Source organism: Lynx canadensis, chromosome B4 (assembly GCF_007474595.2).
Source record: "Lynx canadensis isolate LIC74 chromosome B4, mLynCan4.pri.v2, whole genome shotgun sequence".
NCBI lineage: Eukaryota > Metazoa > Chordata > Mammalia > Carnivora > Felidae > Lynx > Lynx canadensis.
The window spans coordinates 79551460-79574382 of record NC_044309.1 but is presented as its reverse complement, the minus strand read 5'-3'; the positions used below and the strand labels follow the sequence as shown (position 1 = coordinate 79574382).

Here is a 22923-nt window from a genome sequence, read left to right as displayed (position 1 = left end):
CTCCACTGGGGCCAGGAGAGCTCCTCTAATGGGGAGAAGGGGAAAGGGAGGGATGAGTCAGCAGGAGCTGGAAACAGAGGGTTTTGTTCAAGAGGAAGATGTCTATGATGCAAGCTCTGGGGAAACAATGTGTTCCCTGTATCTTCACCCCCTCCCGTCCACCTCCTCTCCCCACGCCCCAGACAGGTCATTGACCAGGTCTTTGGTCAGAATCAGGACAACAGGAGACGCTTCCTAAGAGCCTCTGGCTAAGGTCTAACCATTCCACACTCATCAACCATGACTTTCACCATCATCCTGATCTTTCCTTTTCTCATGGGCTGGAGGTAGCTCATAATCCTCGCTCATTTTAAATTATTATTTCTCAGGGCGCCTGGGTGGCTCAGTCGGTTGAGCGTCCAACCTCGGCTCAGGTCGTGATCTCGCGGTCTGTGAGTTCAAGCCCCGCATTGGGCTCTGTGCTGACAGCTCAGAGCCTGGAGCTTGCTTGGGATTCTGTGTCTCCCTCTCTCTCTGTCCCTCCCCCGCTCATGCTCTGTCTCTGTCTCTGTCAAAAATAAATGAACATTTTTTAAAAATTATAAATTACTATTTCTCAGCTTAAGCTTTAGAGCTTAAGCTTCAGGCTGCAATTCCACAATGCCTTCTTTGCTTTAAGCAAAGCAAACCTATTTCTATTCTTTCTGCCTCCCAACCTTCACACTGACTTCTGCATAGCACATCCTTTTCTCTTTTTTACCTAAATCTATCCCTTCCTTTCTTTCAAGTCCTGCTCAGTGTCCTCCTCCTCCAGGAAGGCTTCCTTAAGTAAGCCAAATGTCCAATTCCAAGCTCTCTTTTACACTATGTACAGTTAGTATCTGGTACTCCGTTTGCAATTTCATGTGTATGTATCTGTCAGACTTGAACTTGTATAGCCTGATGCTCCTCCTCCCCCTCAATAAGTTTGAGAGTTTTATGTTTGGAATCAAGCATAAAAAGAGCCCAAGTTACAGAGTTATAAAAACCAGAATGGACAACCTGGGGAGGGAGGAGGCAGGCAGTGATGGGTGGAAGATCATGAAGGTGGGAATATGGGATGTAGAATTGATGTAGGAGACAACCCGACATAAGAGCACAATCATTAAGCTTTTCTCCATCATCTGTCTACACTTACTTCTGGGCTGAGTTATACAGAAAGAAATGATATAGATAGGCTTCCTGCACGTTCAAGTTTCATAATATAGTCACAATGATATAATAAATAAAGGACAGAGGAACTCAAAAAAATCAAAAAGGAAAAATCAGAAGGTTGAAATATGAAATAATAATAATATCCCACAGAAATTAGAAGTAAGTGTAATTGCGAATAGAGACCAAGATGTATACAAAATGAGAGGGAAGGACAGGGTTTGAGAAAGGGAGTGGGGCAGGGATATAACATGAGGTTGGGGTCAGGGGCCCAAGTCCAGCCATTGTGAGCCCAAGGAAGTCACCAGCTCTCCTCTAATCCAAGAAGACATCCTTGAATTGAAGGAAATTTTGGAATGGTTTGAAGGATAGGAAAGGGATGGTTTGCTAAAGAGCACAGACCCTGTTTGAGAAAAGGTGAAACGTAAACAAGTAGAAGAGGATTATAGCATATAAGCCTGAGTGGGAGGCAAGTTGGGGGCAGTGTTCTGTTCCCATCTCAATCCTACACTGGTCAGCACTATAATCCCAGGTCCCCATAGCACCCTGGAACAGAGCACTGTTCCCAGCAAGATTGGCCTGCTGTGAATGAGTTCCACCCCTTAGTACCCCTTCTCTTCCCTTGTGGAGTGCAAAACTTCAAATCCTGAAATAAATCTGTTCACCAATAGCGTTTACAACTGTGGCATACTTCACAATTTTCAAAGCACTCTCATAAGTCTCTTCTCATTTGAGACCCCCACTCACTACTGAATTTCTATTCTACCCTCTGTGCATAATAGTTAGACCCTGTATCACAAAATAGACACAGTGCTCCTAGTTCCTATTTCATATGTCTGGCACATAGCTGGTGCTCAATAAACACCAAAGAATAAAGGGTCGATAACTGATCAAATGTTTTAATTTCAACAGAACGGGGTGAAATTTGATATCAGAAATGACTTCCTACCTCTGTGGATGGGAAAATAGTAAAAGCCAAAAATATTCATGGGCACAGAATTGTTCCACAGATAATCAGGCCAACACAGACCTCTCAAATGTCTTTTCCTCCATCCCTCACTTCTAAGAAAGAAGGAAGGTGACACTTGGTATCTCCCCAGTATGTGCCAGTAGTAGGCATGTTTATAAATATAGTATTTCATTTATGCAAGCCATATTCCAACCCAGCCCTTCCAGAAAAGTGCTTATACTTTTTCCTTTAATATCTTGCAGAGAAGGTAACTTCACACATTTTACATGGGGTCTTCCTATTTCCATTATTAAGGTTTTCCTTTTGACTAAAGGCAGTACTTTATGGTGCAATTTAAAGTCATTTCCATTTAAAGTTTCTCTCTTATAATCCCTACCTTATCCTTCTCCCTCTCTTATCCCCACATCCCTACATATACCCTGCATATACTTTATTTTCTTCTCTTCTCGGTTCCTTGCTCCCTATTTCCACCCCAAAGGCAAACAACCCTCCCTAAACCAGTAAAAGGTAGATGGAAAGGAAGGAGAGGACACTGGGCTAAGATGGAAGCCTTGAGCCTAGAGAGACTAACGAGGGCGGGAGGAGAGAACCACCCGCCCTCCGTCAAGGTGGCTTTGCCTGCAGTTTTTATTATGCATCGATTTTCTTATCCATCTTCTTTAGAGCCTCTTAGATCTTCAGGCTGCGGCTGTTTCTCCAAATTGTCATTCACTCCAAGCTCTCTAGCTCCTTGCAGCAGCTAAGAGGGGGTGGGGGAGAGGGCTGCGGGGGGGGGGGGGGGGGTGAGGGAGAAGGCAACCAAGAGAGGTGAATGAGGGTTGCTAAGTAACCGTTGCCAAGGAGCCAGTACCAAGGAGCATCCCAAGCTGCCTGCTTATTCCAACCTCCCCCCTTCTTCATCCTCCCCTCACTTAAGTTCTCTCAGGTCTATAAAGCAGCTTGATTCTGTCACCTTCACCAGCTGCAGAGCTATTTCCTCAGCTGTTCAGGTGGAGGGCTGCAGATTCCAGTGACTGAGAATCTCCCATTCCCAGCCCAGGGCTGGTCATCATGGGCACTCATGTGTGGTTCAGAGGACACAGTTAAAAACAAATTATTAAAATGTTTTAATTTCATTAACAAAAAGAAAAATCTCATCTGCTTAGGCAGGTTATTTGTCATGGTCTGAGTTCAGAGGGTGGACCTGGTGGCCAGGTGTAGAGCCAAACTGTGTCCAGCTCCCTGAGAGGATCCGAACCCCTCAGGGAAGCTCCATCATTTGATCTGAAATTTTGCAAATTTGTAGAACAGAAGATATGTCCTATTCCTACATCAAGATCATTTCCAAACTAAAATGATATTTTAATTGTTCAAAATTCAGAAGATTTGCTGATTAGGATTATTCATGACTGTGCACTCAGTTGAGGCAGATAGACCAGATAGCACTACATAATATTTTATAACAAATTTACCTTATTAATTCCATTTGACTCAAATAAATAGGAGTTTACATCCCTGCAGAGGGAGTAGAAGATGTATACAGCAGAAAAAAACTAAAGGGGTAAACAGGGAGAGTATCACTGAGGAAAGCCAGTCTACAATTCAAATTCTGCCACAAATAATCCAGAAGGCAGATAATCATTCTTCTGCCAAAACTCACAGGTAACCTCAGAGTCACCATCCCTCTGAGGCTAGTTCAGGGGAACTTGGGCATTACCGTGGGCTCTCGTAAGTATCCCCATGGCTAAATCGACTAAGGGCATTCTCTTCACTAGACCCACAGGTCCTATCATATGCCAGATATTGTTCTCAGGATGGCCAAAAGCATCCCCTGTCTTTGGTCAGAAGGGTCTCTCAGTTGTCCTCCTGTCATTACTGAGGAAAACGTATTCCACAGTCTCCTTCAGAATCTGCCAGTTTTCTACTCCCAAGAGTAAATACATCTTAAATTTTCCTGATGCTGCTTTCAGGCTGATCAGCAACACTAAGGATAGGAAGTCTTTTTATCTAAAGATTTCCAGGGGTGCCTGGGTGACTCTGTGGGTTAAGCATCCCACTCTTGATTTTGTCTTGGGTCATGATCTCATGGTTTGTGAGTTCGAGCCCCGTGTCAGGCTCTATGTTGACAGGGCAGAGCCTGCTTGGGATTCTCTCTCTTCCTTTCTGTATGCCCCTCCCCTTTCCCTCTCTCTTTCCCTCAAAATAAATAAATAAAATTTTTAAAAAAAATTTAAAGATTTCCAAAATACAGTTGTACAGTATAGCGCCGTGGTGGGTAAAAGCAAGGCTTTAAAATCAGATCGACATAATTTCTTGAGCAAAGAACTTCACCTCTCTAAGCTTCCATTTCTCATCTATAAAATGAAAATAATATCACCTATTTTGTAGAATTCTTGTAGAATTACAGAAGGTGGGATATTATTTAATATTTGTATATATTGTGAAATGATACGTATAGTGTCTTAACGTAAGTGCTCAATAAATAGTTGCTGCCATTATTACCATCATCCCTATTATGATGATTCTGGTCTACTCAAAATTAGGCAATGGATAAATCAAAATAGGGAACAACTCATCAAAAAACCCGAAGTTTATGTGGCCACCCAACTTTCAAACCTGAGCTAATTACCAATGAAGTGAAGCCAGAAGGCTGAATACACATATCTAAGGAACCATATGGGCCAAAGAGGGTAACCTCCATTGAAGCTGGGATCAAGCTGCAATTGAGGCCATAACCTTGGCCCATACTATCTTCTTAAGGATCCCCAATTACCTTATAAGCCCACAAAACAAAAGTCTGAATTAAGAAACTGAGAAGAACGAATGGATAAAGGAATATGTTCTATAGGACCAAAGGGAACCTTTGCTTTGATCCCTTAATCTAACCAACTTTATTTAAGTCTCTGTCACTTGCACCTCAGCCCCATCTACTAGGGAAGATGGGTGAGAAGGCACCTGCCCCAAAAGCCACACAAGTCAGCGCTTATCAGCTTCTTCTTGATGTCTGATCACCATGCCTCTTACTGTGCCCAAAGCCCACTCCCTCACAGATGCAGTCCTTAAAACTTACCTTCCCATCTCTTCAAAGTTGGAATCATAGATTAAGAAAGTTGAGAGGGAAAGAGAAGTGGAAAGGAGAGAAAAAGAAGGCACAAATAACTGACTAGTAAATACAGCAGAGTTACCAGGATAGGAGGTGAGGAGGGAGACATTGCAGGGGGAGAATCAAAAGACTGAAGAAGCAAGAGTAGCAGGAATAAAATGTATAGAACATTATCCCCAACTCTACTCGGTGGTTATAGAAAGAAACAGGCCTGGTGAGGAGGGAAAGAGGAAGAAGGGAGAGGAATGGAGAGGAAGGCAGACAGCTTTTCTGTAGGAAAACAACATGAGTTTAGGTCTAAGGGGAAATTTCCCAATACACATACTGCTTCGGTGTTGCAGAGCCTTATTCTGGAAAGGACTTGGGACTTAAAGCTGTTTCCTAGAAGAGATGGGTCATAGGAGTATCTGCTGAAGGGAAACTTGACAAGATATACTCACATGATGTGGAACGGAGGACCAAGGAAGTTATTAGCAATCTATTTTCAATCAGTTGGATTGTGGTAGAAAAGGGTTAATGGAGACTGTGATTCAGGCTGAAGCCTCCCCTTCTCTCCCATCCCCTAATCCAATGGACCCAGAAAAGATAATTGGACCCTTTCCTTCCTCTATCTGCCATCCCCTTGTCCTCTATCTTTTGAATAAAGCTCCTTGAGAAAATATGTCCATATTCACCCGCATTAATGTCGGCTCTGGCACCAGAATCTGCCCTGGCCTGCCCTGAGCTACATGCCCTATCCTGTCTGCCTCAGAAGGGAGCCAATAATGCTGCTGCCCACTGAGGGAGAGACTCCAGAAAGGACCTTCAGCTAGAAACTAGAGTATTAGTACAGCTTACAGATTATGAACTCTGCCCCGTATATAAATCTGGGCACCTTGGGTTCAGGAATCAGCTTCCCCATTCCCCTGCCTCCATGTATGTTCTGGCCTCACTCTTCCTTTTCCTCTTCAAGCAATGTTCATTCTATCCTACCCCATTTCCCTGCACCCATAGCATGAAGTCCCTTGCCAGATGTAAAATCCACTTCAGCTCATCTCTGGTGCTGGCCTTAGTGCAAATGTTAGAAGATATACCTCCTGCTTCAGGCACAGAAAGCCCAGCTTGGACAAGGACTTGGCTGTTTGACTTCAAGGGCTATGTGGGTACCACAATTTCAAAGTGCCTGTCCATCTCCGATGTTCAGAAGTGTGTCTTGTGTATGCCCTGAGCAACTCAAACGAGGTATAATTCTTCCTCTTCCAACAAGTATCTCTTCAAACAAAGCAATGTGAGTCGAGTCCTCTAGGCACAATTCTGGACTATGGAGCAGAGAGGTAGGGTTCCTCTTGAAGCAGAAAGAAGTACAGCCTTTACCCTTGTGCAGGATACCACTTGCAGAGAAGCTGGGGTGGGTGAAGGCTGAAGAGAGGTTAGGGCTACAATTTCAATGAGAGAAACTTCTGGTAATCTCAGTAAGACATTCTCAACAGTCTGAGGTGTCCCTCAGCATGACCAAGGAGGTCAGGATCTTTGTGAGGAGGAAACCATTACTCTTGAGCCAGCAACCAAAATGTGTTATCCCAACAGGAGACAGGGCTCAGGAAAGGGTTAGTGGGTATAAAAGCTCCAGGCACCAGTCTCCTATTCTTCTTACCCACTCCCAAGCCTTTCTTAATGTGATCACTCCTCTACAAGAGGCAGAAACTAATGCTACCAACTGGTGCCATGAGAAGGGGAGCAGAAAAGTAGTCAAAGGAGATCCTGGTAATTAAAGAACTACCTGAGCCTGCCGGGAGATTGGCAGACTCTGTGCTCCTCACAGCCTTGGTTGTCTTCAACTTTGGAGCATGGATCCAAGAATGACCACGGCAGGTCTCAAAAGTCACTCAGGGGATATCTTCCCACTCCCCAAAAGCCGAAAGCCCTGACCAGCTCCCCCATGAAGTACAGAGCCCAGAACCCACTGACACTGAGACGGGAGGTAAAAGGGAGTCTCTGTGACAGCAATTTGCCTCTCTGTGTACTTCTGTCTCCATCTCTTCCCCAGCTTCTCACATCCTGGGGCATTATTTCAGAGGCCTGTACCTTGATCTGTCTCCAAGTCTCTAATAAGATCAAAGCTCCTAACACCTGTTTTGCTTGCCGACTCTTAGGCTAGAGAAGAGGGGGCAGGGTCCATCCCGAGGCAAGGGGAGGGCCTTGACTTCCCCACTTCCCAAGGCAGAGGGGAGGCTGGGAAGTTGGACCAAAGAAACTAAACCTAAGGTTGGGTTGACAAAAACGCCCCCTGGTGGGAAGGCTGCTATTCTTATTCTGTTATTGATTTTATTATTACTTCTCTTCAGGTTACAAATTGAATTAACTCATAATAATAGTAGGATATATATATTACAGCGACCACAAAGGTCTTTCTCCTAACCTCCATGCCTAAAGAAAATTCCCTGTTATTCTTTATCACAAGATCCTGTTTATTTCCTTTGAGTGTTTAACACAATCTGTAATTATTTGAACATTTGTTTTCTTGCTTATTGTCTATTTCCCACTAGGAAAACTCTATATTTGAATGAGAGAAAGGATTAATGATGAATAAATCGACTATATGGAAATAAATCTACTGGTGGGATAAAAATTTCCTAATAATATGATCTATATCTGAAAGTATCATGTCCATTTATTAACAATAATACCCTTAATCAATACTCATAATGCCCCTATTCTACATCTCTAGCCATAGCCTCTTTCCCTACAACTGTATGCCATGCACAAAAGTTAGTTAACAATTCTTTAGCTCTGTGTTAAGCACTACAGAGAGAATATAAAAATGTACAGGGTACAGTCTCCCCATTCTAGTAGCTTACAGTTGAGTAAGGGAGAAAGGGAAGACACACGGTAACTACCACTGAAGACAGTGTGCAGAAAGACTGACACAAAGACTGGAGGAGGTCAAGGGAAATAAATTGCTTCTGATGCAGATTATCCAGAAGGCTTGGGCAGGAGGTAACATTTAAACTGGACTACGATGGGGGCGCCTGGGTGGCTCAGTCAGTTGAGCGTCTGACTTCGGCTCAGGTCACTGTCTTGCAGTTCATGAGTTCAAGCCCACATCGGGCTCTGTGCTAACAAACAGCTCAGAGCCTGGAGCCTGCTTCAGATTCTGTATCTCTCTCATTCTCTCTCTCTCTCTCTCTCTCTCTCTCTCTCTCCCTCCCTCCCTCCTCTGCTCATGCTCTTTCTGTCTCTCAAAAATAAATAAATGTTAAAAAAAATTTTTTTAAATAAACCAGACTATGATGGGGGCACCTGGGTGGCTCAGTCAGTTGAGTATCTGACTTTGGCTCAGGTCATTATCTCATGGTTCATGGGTTTGAGCCCTGCATCAGGCTCTGTGCTGATGGCTCAAAGTCTGGAGCCTACCTCAGAGTCTGTGTCTCTCTCTCTGTCCCACCTCCATTCATGCTCTTTCTCCAAAAACAAATAAATAAAACATTTTTTAAAAAGTTTAAACTGGACCATGATGATTATGTAGGATTCAGTAGTCAGAGATTGGGAGGATGGAATTCCAAGGAAAAGACACAGCTACTGGGAAGGATTTCTTGACTTTGGGCATCATTTGATATTGAATTCTGTTTATCATTAGAGAGTGAAATGCAAGGACCAGCGAAACTCAAGATAAAACTGCAGAAGCCAGAGGCTTTGAACAGAAAAGATAGGAGCCAGGACCTGGGCCCCACCTTGGGTTCCATTTATCCCCACTTGTCTTGCATCTGATCTTATTTAAGGGGTATATGGTTCAAATGGGACAGGGTACCCATTATGCCTCCATCTATATGTCTCTCATCTCCTCTCTCCCCCCACTGAGTTCTTTATTAACAATGAAATGATTTCTTAATCTCATTACCGAGAAGAGCACAAAGCACAGAAAAGCATATGCTACACAAATTAAGTTAGGTAATTTGCATACCTGGAGAAAGAGAGAAACCCCCTCCTCTTCCTTCTATCTCCATAGTCAATTTTCCTCGATCTTCTGACACTCTACGTCAATAAATATCTATATTTCCTCCTTCTCTGGACAAGAGATGCTGTTAAATGTCAAATGTAAAGTAAAGTTTGTCATAAAAATCCCTCATAAAAAAATCTCCCAACTACTGGCATTGGAAGCTGGAGGAGGGGAGTTCCTGTGCTGTGTTTGCCTTTGAACCATGTGTCCTGCCTCCTGCTTCCAGGAGCTTTGCTTCAAGTTTTCTAAAGAAGTAAACAGAGGGGCGCCTGGGTGGCTAGCTGGTTGAGCGTCCAACTTCGGCTCAGGTCATGATCTCACGGTCTGTGGGTTCGAGCCCCGCATCGGGCTCTGTGCTGACAGCTCAGAGCCTGGAGCCTGCTTTCCGATCCTGTGTCTCCCTCTGTCTCTGCCCCTCCCCCACTCTCACTTTTTTCACTCCGTCTCTCAAAAATAAATAAAAAATGTAAAAAATAAAAAAAAAGAAGTAAACAGAGACGTTCAACTCCTCTTACCATTGCTGCTTCTGTCAAAGCTCATTGCTTTCTATGAAATTAGTTTCACAAATGACCAGTTTCTCACAATCTCAACCCTAGATTCCTTAATTATATAATTTTTAGTTCCCTTTTTTCTGGGATGGCTCAAATAAAGAGTACTACTTGGAAGAAAAGAAGTAAATGAAATGACTCCTCTTAGTACCTCCCATGAGGGGGTTCTAGGAGAGGGGAGGTGGTTACGTGGGTGGTGTACATACAAGGGCGGCTGTGTATTAGGCTAGAAAGTAAAAGACAGGAGGGGATTGCCTTGCGGCTGCTGTTTCTCTTTCTCTACAAACCTCCTCTGATTATAGCAGATTTATAGGGGCCCCAAAGCAGCCCAGCATCTTAGCCATAAACTTCCCAGAAAGAAAACTCATTGAGGTTCCCTTGAGAGGTGATGAAAATAAATATCAGGGTTTGGTACAAACACATCAACCAGGGCCAGGGGTGGAAGGCAGCCAGTTCCTTATAGCTGGTTTAACTCCTTCAGGATTTGTACACACACACACCTCATACCCAAAAAGTCTAACAAATATGTTCATGTTTATAGACCTACTGAGATAAACGTACCCCACTCCTTGGTGCATATTTCCACTCAAATTCAAACATTTATGTCCATATAGTAGGCACATACACATGACTTTCAATGAGTTGCTTTATGAACATAATATACGCAGCCTCTCCCCCTTCCCAAGCTCCTGACTTCAGGGTGGGGCACGGTGAAGGTGAATGAGAGAATGTCTGAGTAGAAGCTTGCATGTGTCACTAAGTGTGTCTCTGACTACATGCCACAAAACCAATAGAAATTGTGTTTTCATTATTCACTATTTGGAATTATCCGCTGTCTTTCAATTACCTCTATGCCATCAAGTTTCAATGGCCATCTATCCCTTACTAAGCCGCTATTCCATGCAGACTACAGCTTAGGGGTTAGCAGCAAAAGCTTTGCTCAAACTTGGTACAAATCCTAGCTTTACAACTCACTTTGCACAAATACCTTAACCTCTCTGAGCCGTAGATTCAACTTTTGTAAAATGAGGATAACAATACTCATCTCACTGAACTTCTGTACTAAATAGGTGATGATGGAAAGTGTTTGGAACAAAGTATAGGACAAAGTATTCGCATATGATAGCTATATTTTCATCATCACTCTATGGGCATTGGAGATAGAAAGAAGTATTATGCTAAGCGAAATAAGTCAGAGAGAGACAAATATCATATGATTTCACTCATATGTGGAATTTAAGAAACACAACAGATGAACATAGGGGAAAGGAAGGAGAAATAAAATAAAAACAGAGAGGGAGGCAAATCATAAGAGATTCTTAAATACAGAGAACAAACTGAGGGTTGCTGGAAGGGAGGTTGGGAGGGGTGGGCTAAATGGGAGATGGGCATTAAGGAAGGCACTTGTTGGGATGAGCACTGGGTAGTATATGTAAGTGATGAATCACTGGGTTCTACTCCTGAAACTGATACTACACTGTATGTTAACTAACTTGAATTTAAATAAATATATTTTTTAATTTTTTTAACGTTTATTTATTATTGAGAGACAGAGAGACACAGAGCATGAGCAGGGGAGGGGTAGAGACAGGGGGAGACACAGAATCTGAAGCAGGCTCCAGGCTCTGAGCTGTCAGCACAGAGCCCGACGCAGGGCTCGAACCCACAAACTGCGAGAACATGCCCTGAGTTGAAGTTGGTCACCCAACCAACTGAGCATCCCAGGCGCCCCAAAATAAGTAATTTTTTTAAAAAGAAGTTATACATAAAAGAGTTGCTCTTTTTCCTTATGAGTTTTTAAAATCTCATCAATGAAACAAGATAAGTACCTGGAGAATGGAAAGACATAGAAACCTAAAACTCTCATTCAAGCTCTAAAATGCAATTTATTCTCTTAAATCCAAGCCCTGTTTTAAAATTTTTAGCAGATTTCAATGTTCTAATAAGATTGCTTTTTTCTTCCGTCATTCATCATTCCCATGCCTCACTGTCTTACATACTCCACACATCCACCTCAGCCTCTCATTTAAGGCATTGACTGGAGAATTCTGGGGATAAAAAAGATAATGAGAGTTCATTCTGTGCATTTCCCCCATTCTGGGCAAGAGACCATCTGAAGCATTCCAAACCCAAGTGAGACAGCCATACACATGGCCAGAGACTGCACCTTCCCATCTCCCCTGGTCACCCTTTAATCTCAGAAAATTCTTCCTTATGTTCAATCTCAATCTGTTTTCTTTCAACATTGGCCTCTCCTTATGACTCATCTGATTGGGGGTGAGGTACACAAACCCTCAAAAGCTTAAGAAAATTCTCCAACATCCACATGATAACATTGTTCTATTGCTTATTACCCTAGGTCTCTGAAATTTTAGGTCCCATGTATTTTGCTATTAACCCATTAAAAATCATCAAAAGATCCCTCTAAAAGCATTAATTTGGTCCCTACCAGGGTGTAACCCCTTATCCAGTCATCCAGTCTCTCCTTAAACTTTTGAAAGATGAAAATAAATATCTTTGAGACATGAAAATATCATGATAATATCTTAACTGCCAGGACAGTTAAGAACTCCTATTTCAGTCCCTCCAACCCCTATAGTCTCTTCAATTAGTATCGCCAAATTATCACTCATTTGACTAAGGGACAGTACAACCCTGAGGCGGAGCATGACTAATATGACCTCCCCAGTCCCTTCCAGTCCATCATATGAAGTAGGGGAAACAAAATTGGCAGCAGTCATGACCCACGCAATGCTTGCCCCAGGGGAGCCCCTGAGGACCAGGCAGACTCCAGCGTGGGCATGGCAAGGTATTTTCCCAAAGTGGGCAGAGTGCCAAACCCTGGCATAGTGACTGGCGTGGGAGGCCTGGAGACAGAAGAGGAGCCAGGGCCCACACTTCTCCCTCTTCCCCAAACTCAATTTCCCCAGCCTAGGCCCCTCCTCTTAGACTCCCAATTCCAAAATTTTCAGGCCTTTTATAGTGCTCATGTGAGGACAGACATGTATTATCGATCATTTAAGGCCAGTGCTTCTCAAGCCAAAAAGAGCATACAAATCACCTGGGAGCTTATTGAAAATGCAGATTCGGATTCATGAGGTCTGGGTCGGATTCATGAGGTCTAAGATTCTGCATTTTTAACAAGCTCTCAGGTGGCACTCATGTTGGTGGTCCATGGACCATACTTTGAAGAGCAAGGATCTAGATAGATGACTGTAGTAGTTTCTACAACTGTCTCCCAGGAAGAGTCTATCTATCTATATCCTGTCTATCCTCCAGATTGCAATAAGAATCATATCTCATCTTCCTGATTCAGAAATCTCACTCCATGGCACAAATACAAAATACAAACCTGGCTCATAAATTCCCTTCAAATGTGAAAAAACACATCCCTCACAAGACTTATTCTTTCATGACTCTTAAAGGTCCGTGTAGCCTAGAATTACTGTCCCATTTCTTTTCCAGCTCACCTATCCTTCTTTTATTTCCCAAATTTCTCCATAGGCATCCTCCTCCAGGAAGTTTCTCTTGGCCAATACCTCTTTCTCAGTTTCTACTCATACCTTCCCTTCCAAAGTCATGATGTCTCAATTCTTAACCAGTTCCTAATTCCTCTTATTTCAGTCCAATTTTTCTCCCCATGCAGTATAAATTCTCTCTCCCCAAAGAATCTTAGATGATCTCACAAGGTTTTTTCAGCAGTCTCTCAAAAAGCGTCTAAAGGAGTTGGTAAGTATATGGTAATTCTCCCTCCAGCAGGTTTCTCTGGAGTCAACTGCTCCCTGTTGCAAATATGAGAAATTCCACAAGTAAGATAGTAGCTTCCTATCCCCCTCTCTCAGGGCAGGCGCCATACATAAATAGAAAGACACTGGTCCTTCTATGCCAAAACATAGAACTCTGACTGCTTCAAGAAAGATGTCTGTTGTGCCCACGCTGGAGACAGTCTAGACTTCAGGGATTCTGTGGAGTCAGGTAGAATGGGTTGGGTCTTCTATCAATTTCACTACTTCCTGCTCCTCCCCAAATCCCATGGGAATAGATGGAGAGGGACCAGAGGAGGTAGGTTCAGGCATTCTCCTGCCCCAGGGCTGTATTTTCCCTGTTGCTCTTTGAATGAACAACACTGTTCTTTCTGCTAGGTCTAGAGGAAGGAGAGAACCTCCCCTCTTGCCCTGAGCAAGATTCCACTGTGATGGAACAGACAGGATAGGATAGTCACCAGAACTCAGGCATAGCCAAACAAAGGCAAAAGTAGAAGTGCCTGGGTACAGTTCTAGACGCTGGGTTCTAAATGGAGAGAAATGCCATTTGTCAAGGAGACTGTCCTAGGAGATAGTTTTAAAGGAGTTTTAAAGGAGTAGCACAGTGCTAGCATGAGAAGAGGGAGAATTTTCTACACCAAAGACACATGTAAGGCTTAATTCAATTTAACATAAATTGATTAAATGTTCATTATGTGCCTGGCCCCCAGCTGGATGCTCTGGGGGAGTGAACAAGATACACTCCTTACCTATGACCTACAATCTAGTAGAAAAAATAAAGACACACAGATAACCGTAGTATTTTATTTTTTTATTTCAGCTTTAGTGAGGAAGTATAACTGACATATAAAATTGTAAAGCTATGTAAAGTGGACAGTGTGGTGATTTGATATACACATACATTATGAAATGATTCACTATGATTTCCCCACTGTGAAAGACTTAACAATGGTATTTTAATCTAAATGTTTCATTAAATGAAGGTAAGTGTTAAAAGGGCACCTTTGTTCCCCTCACTTCATCTTTACATGTGGAAGGGCTTCAGCAGGAGCTTTGGTTTTTAAAGTGTGGTCCCTGGACCAGCAGTGTCAGCATCACCTGGAACCTGTTACAAGCTTGTTTTCACAAGCCCTTCAGGTGAGGTGACAGACACTCACTGAAGTTTGAGAACCACTGAGCAGAGTACTATTCCTGGCCTCTCTCCACACCCCCTCTCTCACTGTACCTGATTAGTGAGCTGAAGAGACAGCACTGAGCATGCCCAGCTCAGCCTCTTCCAGTTATTTGCTGGTTTTCTTTTTTTATCCAGGGCTGACCTGCCCACAGGACACATGCATTCAACCTGCTCATACATGAGAAAAATCTAATAAAAGCAGGCTCTCTACTGTGATGGATGGCCAGGGGTGCTCAGTACTACTCGTGATGAGTAAGTCTGTCTAAAGTTGACGGTTTAACCACCTGTCTCTGTATCTTGATTATCGATTGGTTCCAAACATAGGAGGGGGGACATGGGGTGTTATTTACTGTACCTCTATTGCTCCAACAGTGGGTCATCGTGAAAAGTGGGCAGGATACAGGTTTAGATTTTGTGCAGTAGACAGACCTAGTTGAGAGAATAACAGGACAGAAAAAACAGAGGAAATCCTTGAATTTTTTAACTAAGTGGAACTTTAGAAATGTCCTGTTCTGGGGACCTGGGTGGCTCAGTCGGTTAAGCATCTGACTTGGGCTCAGGTCATGATCTCATGGTCCGTGAGTTGCAACCCCACGTCAGGCTCTGTGCTGACAGCTCAGAGCCTGCAGCCTATTTCGGATTCTGTGTCTCCTTCTCTCTCTGCTCCTCCCCTGCTCGATCTCTGTCTCTCTTTCTCTCTCTCTCTCTCAAAAATAAAATAAAAACATTAAAAAAAATTTTTTAAAGAAATGATCAGTTGTGACCTCTTGTGTTACAGATAAATAAGCAGAGTGTTGAAGGAACTGAGTGGCTTGCTCGAGGCCACATTGCTAGTTAGTGGTGGAAACAAGACAAAACCCAGGACACCTGGCTCTCAACTATGCACTTTCTGAACAAGTGGACCAAAGTAGACAATAGTAGAGAAACTTTAAAATCCAGGGATACAGATATTAGCAAGTAGAAAAAACCAACCCCAGGGATTTTCAGCATGGGTGGTGGATTCAAAGCCAAAGTGCTTTGTGCTCAGAGGAAGGCTCTGGCTCCAATCCACCTGTGCATGGCCTGTTGCCCTCTCAGACAGCCAAGCCTCTGCTTCATTTTCCTGTACGTTTCCTGGTGTTACCCTCTCTGCTACAATCTCTCCCTGCTGCCCACTTATGGCAAAATCCTATCTGTCCCTAAAGAGAGCCAACTCAAATGCCATTCCTCAACAAAGTCTTCTCTGATTTCACCGATCAACCCTCACCACTGTGCCAGCCACAAATGATCAACCTCCACTCCAAATTTCCAAGACCCTTTATTTGTATATTACTAATGACAACACTTGCAGCTATGCTTTACCCCTTGTATTAGAATATAAGCTCCTGGGGCACCTGGGTGGCTCAGTCAGTTAAGCATCTGACTCTTGATTTTGGCAGGTCACGATCTCACAGTTCATGAGATCAAGCCCCACATCGGGCTCTGTGCTGATAGTGCAGAACCTACTTGGGATTCTCTCTCTCCCTCTCTCTCTGCCCCTCCCCTATGCGCGCTCTCTCTCTCTCTCTCTCTCAAAATAAATAAACAAACATTTAAAAAAAACACAGAAAAAAACCCCACAGAATATAAGCTCCTTAAGGGAAGGGACCATATTTCAGTTATATATATTTTTTGTCTCTTTCTAGTTTACCTTTTTAGTGAAGTATAATTAACATATAGTTTCAGGAGTACAATATAATGATTCAACAATTCTATACATTTCTCAGTGCTCATCAAGATAAGTACACTCTTAATTCCCTTTATCTCTTTCACCCTTTCTCCCACACACCTCCCCTTTTGTAACCACCAAGTTTGTTCCTTGTATTTAAGAATCTAGGGGGATTTTTTGTTTGTCTTTTTGTTTATTCATTTCTTCTATTTCTTAAATTCCACATCTGAGTTAAATCATATGGCATTTGTTTTTCTCTGCCTGACTTATTTTGCATACTCGAGGGGCTCCTGGGTGGTTCAGTCGGTTGAGCATCCGACTTGATTTTGGCTCAGTTTATGATCCCAGGGTCATGGGATTGAGCCCCTGTCAGGCTCCACACTGAGCATGGAGACTGCTTAAGATTCTCTCTCTCTCTTTCCCTCTGCCTCTCTCCCCCGCTCATGCACTCTAATAATAATAATAATAATAATAATAATAATAATAAGCTCTAGCTCCATCCACGTCATTGCAAATGGCAAGATTTCATTCTCTTTTATGGATGAGTAGTATCCCATTGTGTGTGTGTGTGTGTGTGTGTGTGTGTGTGTGTGTGTGTCACAACTTTATTCTTTCATCTATCAATGGATGGGTTGTTTCCATATCCAGGCTATTGTCAATAGCACTGCAATAAAAATAGGGGTGCATGTATCTTTTCAAATTAGTGAAAGTGAAAAGCTTTTGCATAACAAAGGAAACCATCAACAAAACAAAAAGGCAACCTATTGAATGGGAGAAGATATTCACAAATGATATATCCAATAAGGGGTTAATATCTAAAATACATAAAGAACTTACACAATTCAACACACACAAAAAACAAATAATCCAATTTAAAAATGGGCAGAGGACCTGAATTGACATTTCTCCAAAGAAGACACACAGATGGCCAACAGACACATGAAAAGATGCTCAGCATCACTAATTATCAGGGAAATGCAATTTAAAACTACAATGAGTTATCACTTTACACCTTTCAGAATGGCTAAAACCAAAAAGACAAAAAAAATAACAAGTGTTGGTGAGGATGTGGAGAAAAAGGAACCATCATGTGCTGTTGGTGGTTGTTGGTGCAGCCACTATTGAGCCAGTATGGAGGTTCCTTAAAAAATTAAAAATAGAATTACCATATTATCCAGTAATTCCACTACTGGGTATTTACCCAAAGAAAACAAAAACACTTTTTCTAGTTTCTTTTAATAATAACTTCTTAAAACCAGTAAACAGTTACAGACACAATTGAAAAGCAGATAAGTTAAAAAAAAAAAACCTGTTTTTAAAGACGAGAAAGAGCAAAGACACATCCTTCACAATACATACAGAGCTCTATTAGTGTTTCCCCATCAATATCCCATGGATGTTGTGCTCCAAAGTACCCTCCATTATTGTGCAAGGAAACCAGACAGCATCCAGGTGTGATGATGTAAAATCGAATATGTACAGGCACTGCAGAGTTCAAGGTCCACAATTCTGGTCCTAACTCAAGTGGGGTTAATCCTGCATGCATGGTGGATCCCATAGCCAAAGTAGATAGCAAACCCAATCAACATCCAGACACCAAAGAGGGCCCAGGTGCCAAGTGTCAGCTGCATCATAAGGTAAACATTCATAAAGACGCTCATTATTGGGAGGAAAGGCAGAGCAGGGACCTTAAAGTAAAGGAGAGTGGGGCTCTGTGGCTGTCTCCAGATGACCCCAGTGATCCCAGTGATGAGAATCAGGAGTAGCACAACCACTATAATCAACAGTGGGTTTTCAAAAAGCAGTAGAACTGGCCACTGGACCAGCACCAAGCAAAGAAGAAGGAGGAGCAGAGCAAGCAGTGAGAAGCAAACGTAGACAACCCGGCCAGAGAGTGGAGTGGGGGTGGAGCTGCCTGGACAAAATAGTCTCCACAGAGTCAGCTTCTCTGCTGCAGGCCCATTCTCCTCCTGTGCCTCTGCTTCATTTTCTTCATCATTCAATTCAGGCTGATACCTGACAATGAGAATACAAATAGCCACCAGGGAGTAAGTAAGCAGGGTCCCAAATGACATGAGGTCCACAAGATCAGTGAGTCTAAAGAAGGATGTCATCAACGCTGTGATAATGCCCGAGACCACAGTGGCCACAATGGGGATGCTTGTTTTGGAGTCTATCCTGGCAAGGACACCGAACAGGAGGCCATCATCTGCCATCACGAAGGTCATCCAACGAAGGAGAAACATAGAGTCCAAGATGCTGGCAGAAAGAGCACAGAGGGCTCCAATAGCCACGACATAGCGGGCAGGGGCCCAGCCAATATGGAGAAATGCCTCAGGCAAGGGGCTCCCAGGTTGAAGCTGGTAGTAAGGCACCATAAGTGTAAGTGCTGAAGAGACCCCAAAATACACCAAAAAGCAGATGAACACTGAAATCACAATGCCCATGGGGACAGAACGCTGGAGATTTTGGGCTTCTTCGGCAATGGTAACAACACTGTCGAAACCAGTAAATGCATAGAAACAGGTCGCTGCTCCACGGAGAATCCCCTGGAAACCGAAAGGCACAAATCCTCCATAGCCCAGAGGGCCCAAGGGAGAAGTGTCATTGAGTCTAAACATGGTCATTATGTAGTCCTCTTCCGTAAGCTGCCAGTTGTGCAGTTTCCCCTTAAGGAAGCCAGAGATGATGACAAAACCAAGAACCAAAACATTCACCACTGTGAACACTGTAGTAACCAAGACAAACTCACTAGCCCTGACAGCCAGCAGTCCGGTGAACAACAACATCAGGCCCATGGCAAAGAAGTCTGGATATTCTGCAAAGACATGGGGAATATTCAGTGGGATGCTCTCATGCAAGGTCTGAGAGATCTGGTTCCCAATCAGGTTGTCAAAAGCTAAGCTCCAGGCCCGGGCCACACTGGCTGCACCAGTAACATAGGAGAGGATGAGGTTCCAGCCAGTGATGAAAGCCCAGAGTTCACCTACAGTGACATAGTTGTACAGATATGCAGAAGCAGAATGGGGGACCCGGGCGCTAAACTCTGCATAGCACAGAGCAGTCAACACAGAAGACAGGGCGGCCACCAAAAAGCAGATCACAATGGATGGTCCTGCTTTATCACTGGCTACCTCACCAGCCAGGACATACACACCTGCACCCACTGTGTTGACCACACCCAAGGCCACTATATCCAGAGTGCTCAGCCTTCCAGCAGTGGAAATCTTAGCCACGTATTGCTCCAGGGTATGTCTCCGTACCAGCTTTTGACCAAATCTGCGAAGTGCCTGATACAACATTCTAGCTGGAATTGAAGAGGGTTCTAGGATCGGAGTGCTGTAGCAAGCCCAGTGAGCAGAGTCTCAGATTGGGTTCAGTGAGGCTGAGTTAAGCCGAGTTGGGTTGAGGCTGCCGAGTTCAGGTGCTCAGGTTTCAAAGCTGCTGCTTCGTATTTCATCTTATATGTGCTATCCCTCCATAATGCCTAAGACATAGTAAACAATAGATATTTACTGAACCCATATTCAACCAACCAACCAAAGCTCAGAAGTCACATGTCACCTGTTGCAGCCCCAAATCACAGAAATTGACACCAGAGGACACCCCAGAAAAATCAGCCCTGCCTTCCCCCCAGAAAAAGTGCCAAATACCTCCCAACATTCTGCTTTTTTACGCACCACATGACATAATCCCATTTGGGTTCGTCTAACTCATGTAGCTTCATGTACTAATTAAGCTGTAAGACACAACAGGGCATGAATTTATTGCGCAATAATTCACACGCGGGATGTTTGCGCAGTGCTTGGGCGTGAGTTATGACACATTAATTCACGGCCTAGAGGGCCTCATTGCAATTACAGAACCATTTTTTAAATATCATCTGAGTTTAAAATACAAATATTGGTCCCCCAGTCTTAACACCCTTAGCCCCAAAATCAGCTACCCAAGGTCAGACATCACTTTGGTTTCCTTTCTCCTCATTCTGCATCATCCATTTAGCTGTACTGATGGAAAAGAAAGTACAGTCCAACCCTTGGCTTTACCTACCTAGGCCCACAGAGGCGCTGTGAGAAGAGAGGAAGTGGGAGAAAGGAGCAGGGCCTTTATAACTACCTGTAAGAATGAGAGGAGCAGTCTGTTGGGCAAAGAAACACTGGAGAAATGAGTGTAGCAGCCAACAAGGGTCCATTACTAAGAAAGGAGAAGAACCAGAAAGGCCATTTTATGAATTCTGACATTCAATATACTTCACCCAAAGCAACCAGGCAAAATTCACTACAATTTTTATGTCCACAGTTATGAGAGTGTGATGGGTAAGGAGAAAGAAATAAGTCACCTAGCTCAGTAGCTCACAACCAAAACAATTCTTTCTGTCTCCTCCCTCTCTGGGTTCCGGGAGAGAAGGTGAGCTCACTTCTGCAGACGACTCTCCTCTCTGGCCACCCCGTGCTCTATAAACACATCCGTGATGTCAGCCGCCAGCCACCTGGAGAATCTGCCCTGCTCTGTGAGCTTGTATTAAAACACTCACTTATAACTCCCTATTAATTTTTCACGAGGAGTTATTTTTAACTCGCTCAAACCATTGTCTGAATATGCCAAATATATTTTCTTAATGAACGAACCCGGCGTGTGGTTCCTCCTTCCTCTACTCCCCTGCTGCTATTCAAATGGTCCCCTCCTCATGGGGAGCAAGGCTTTGGATGAACAATTCACAGCAATGCCCCGGAAATGAGTAGTGGAGAACAGAGAAAACAAAGTCACACAGCCCCCATTCTCCTCCCTACTCAGGCTTTGGTTTTGAAAGAATTTTAGGGAGTATTGTCAGGGGTTTTCAAAGACAGAAGGATCAAGTCAAATTTGAAAATTCTTCTCTAAAGATTATCAAAAGGAACCCTTAGATTAATGGGTCAGCCCTTCCATCTACAAATCCATCAAGATTCCTTATTTGCCACCCACCAGTTCCGATGTTCTGATTTACTAACAAGCACACGAGATAGACAAGGAGATCCATTCTTAACTCACGGAACCTTTATACACTATAAATGTGATTGAGGTGTCCCCACCCCACCCCCAGGCTTCAAACCCTTCAGTGATTCCCTACTGCCCTTCCTTCATAACCTGACCTGTGTTTATTCCTCTAGCCTCATCCCCTGCGCAGTTCATGTTCCAGCTGCGAAATTCTACACTCATTATGTTCCCTTGCTTCTAATGCCCTCTTTGCCCCCTTCATTAGCTAAGCCCTCTTTATCTTTCAATTCCCAGCTCAGAAGTTGCTTCCCCAGGAAGGCTTTCCTGACCCTTATGCTGCCCTTTCTGTGTACTGTCATAGCACACGGGCTTACCTCATTTGTCATTTATCCTAATATATCAAAATTCCAGTTCAACTACCTGTCTCCTCCTCCTCCTCCTCCTCCTCCTCCTCCTCCTCCTCCTGCTCCTCCTTCTCCTCCTCCTCCTAACTGTGAGTTAGGTGCTTAATAAATATTTGTTGAACAAATGTACACACGGAGAAGAGAAACCTGCAAGAGCACATAATCCAGAATATCCTATCTACTTGACTTTGAGATACATACCTTGCAACCAAGCAACCTTATAAACCTGGCTCAGGTAAATATATAAATGGCATTACCCTCCTTGTAGAAGGCAATCAAAATGAAAAGTGTGAAGGGAAAACCAACTGTGATAAAACCTTGACCACAGATCATTCATGGCAGGTATAAGCCATACATAGGTGATAAAACATTGTCTGCCTTTGAGGACACTTGTTTTAAAAATATCAGGCTGCCTTGGGTTACAGGCAATGAACCACCCACACCCAGTTAGAGAAGTCCTCCTTTTTTTTGAAGGCATCACGTTCAGAATCTCTAATCCAGGTAGGATGCCTAGGGCAGAGGTTCTCACTTCAGGGACAGAGGGAGACATAATGAAGACAACTGGGGAACATTTTCAAACTTCAGATCCTCTCCCTCTGGATATTCCTGTCCACCTAACCCCTCACTTCCCATGACTGCTCTAAACCACCCCACTTGACAGGAAGTTGTCCTCAGTTTCAAAGGGAAGAGATTCTTTTTTTTTTCCAAGTGTGTAATAGTAATTTATTTAAATAGTCATCCCGCCTTTTATTAGTCTCACAGATTTTTTTTAATTTTTCACTGTTAGTATACATAGCATTTCCTTTTTATTTTTTTTAATATGAAATTTATTGTCAAGTTGGTTTCCATACAACACCCAGTACTCATCCCAACAGGTGCCCTCCTCAATGCCCATCACCCACTTTCCCCTCCCTCCCACCCCCCATCAACCTTCAGTTCATTCTCAGTTTTTAAGAGTTCAAAGGGAAGAGATTCTAAAAGCTTCCTTCACAGGAAGGCAGCACAGTTTAGTAGTTAAGAATAAAGGCTCTGCAGGTAAATTGTTCAGGTTCAAAACGCAACTCAACCTCATAGCTGGGTGACTCTGGACAAATGAGTTCACCCCTCAGTGGGAGTAAAAGTAATCACCTCACAGAGTTGTTGTCAGGAGTAAGTGACATGATGCTTGGAAAGT

At 43.4% G+C, this 22923-nt stretch overlaps 1 protein-coding gene and 1 long non-coding RNA gene across 3 annotated transcripts in view; both read right to left on the bottom strand.

Annotated features, from left to right (window-relative positions):
• The window catches only part of LOC115519064, a 111471-nt gene that overhangs the window by 70751 nt on the left and 17797 nt on the right, over window positions 1-22923 (bottom strand). The window contains exon 2 of one of the 2 annotated variants that reach the window (XR_003970380.1): window positions 15040-15113. The exons of the other annotated variant lie outside the window; for it this stretch is intronic. This is a non-coding gene — a long non-coding RNA (uncharacterized LOC115519064). The remainder of the gene's footprint in view (window positions 1-15039; window positions 15114-22923) is intronic. 2 annotated transcript variants of the gene reach the window in all.
• Window positions 17633-20566, bottom strand: LOC116737731 (cationic amino acid transporter 3-like). The gene is made up of 2 exons (XM_032593984.1): window positions 20488-20566; window positions 17633-19858 (listed from the first exon to the last, which is right to left on the bottom strand). The coding sequence occupies exon 2, from the start codon at window positions 19671-19673 to the stop codon at window positions 17892-17894; it is 1782 nt and encodes a 593-aa protein (XP_032449875.1). The 5' UTR covers window positions 19674-19858; window positions 20488-20566; the 3' UTR covers window positions 17633-17891.

Bases quoted from the DNA above. Each gene is read 5' to 3' on its own strand.
- LOC116737731 (XM_032593984.1), bottom strand. From the start codon at position 19,673: ATGTTGTATCAGGCACTTCGCAGATTTGGTCAAAAGCTGGTACGGAGA.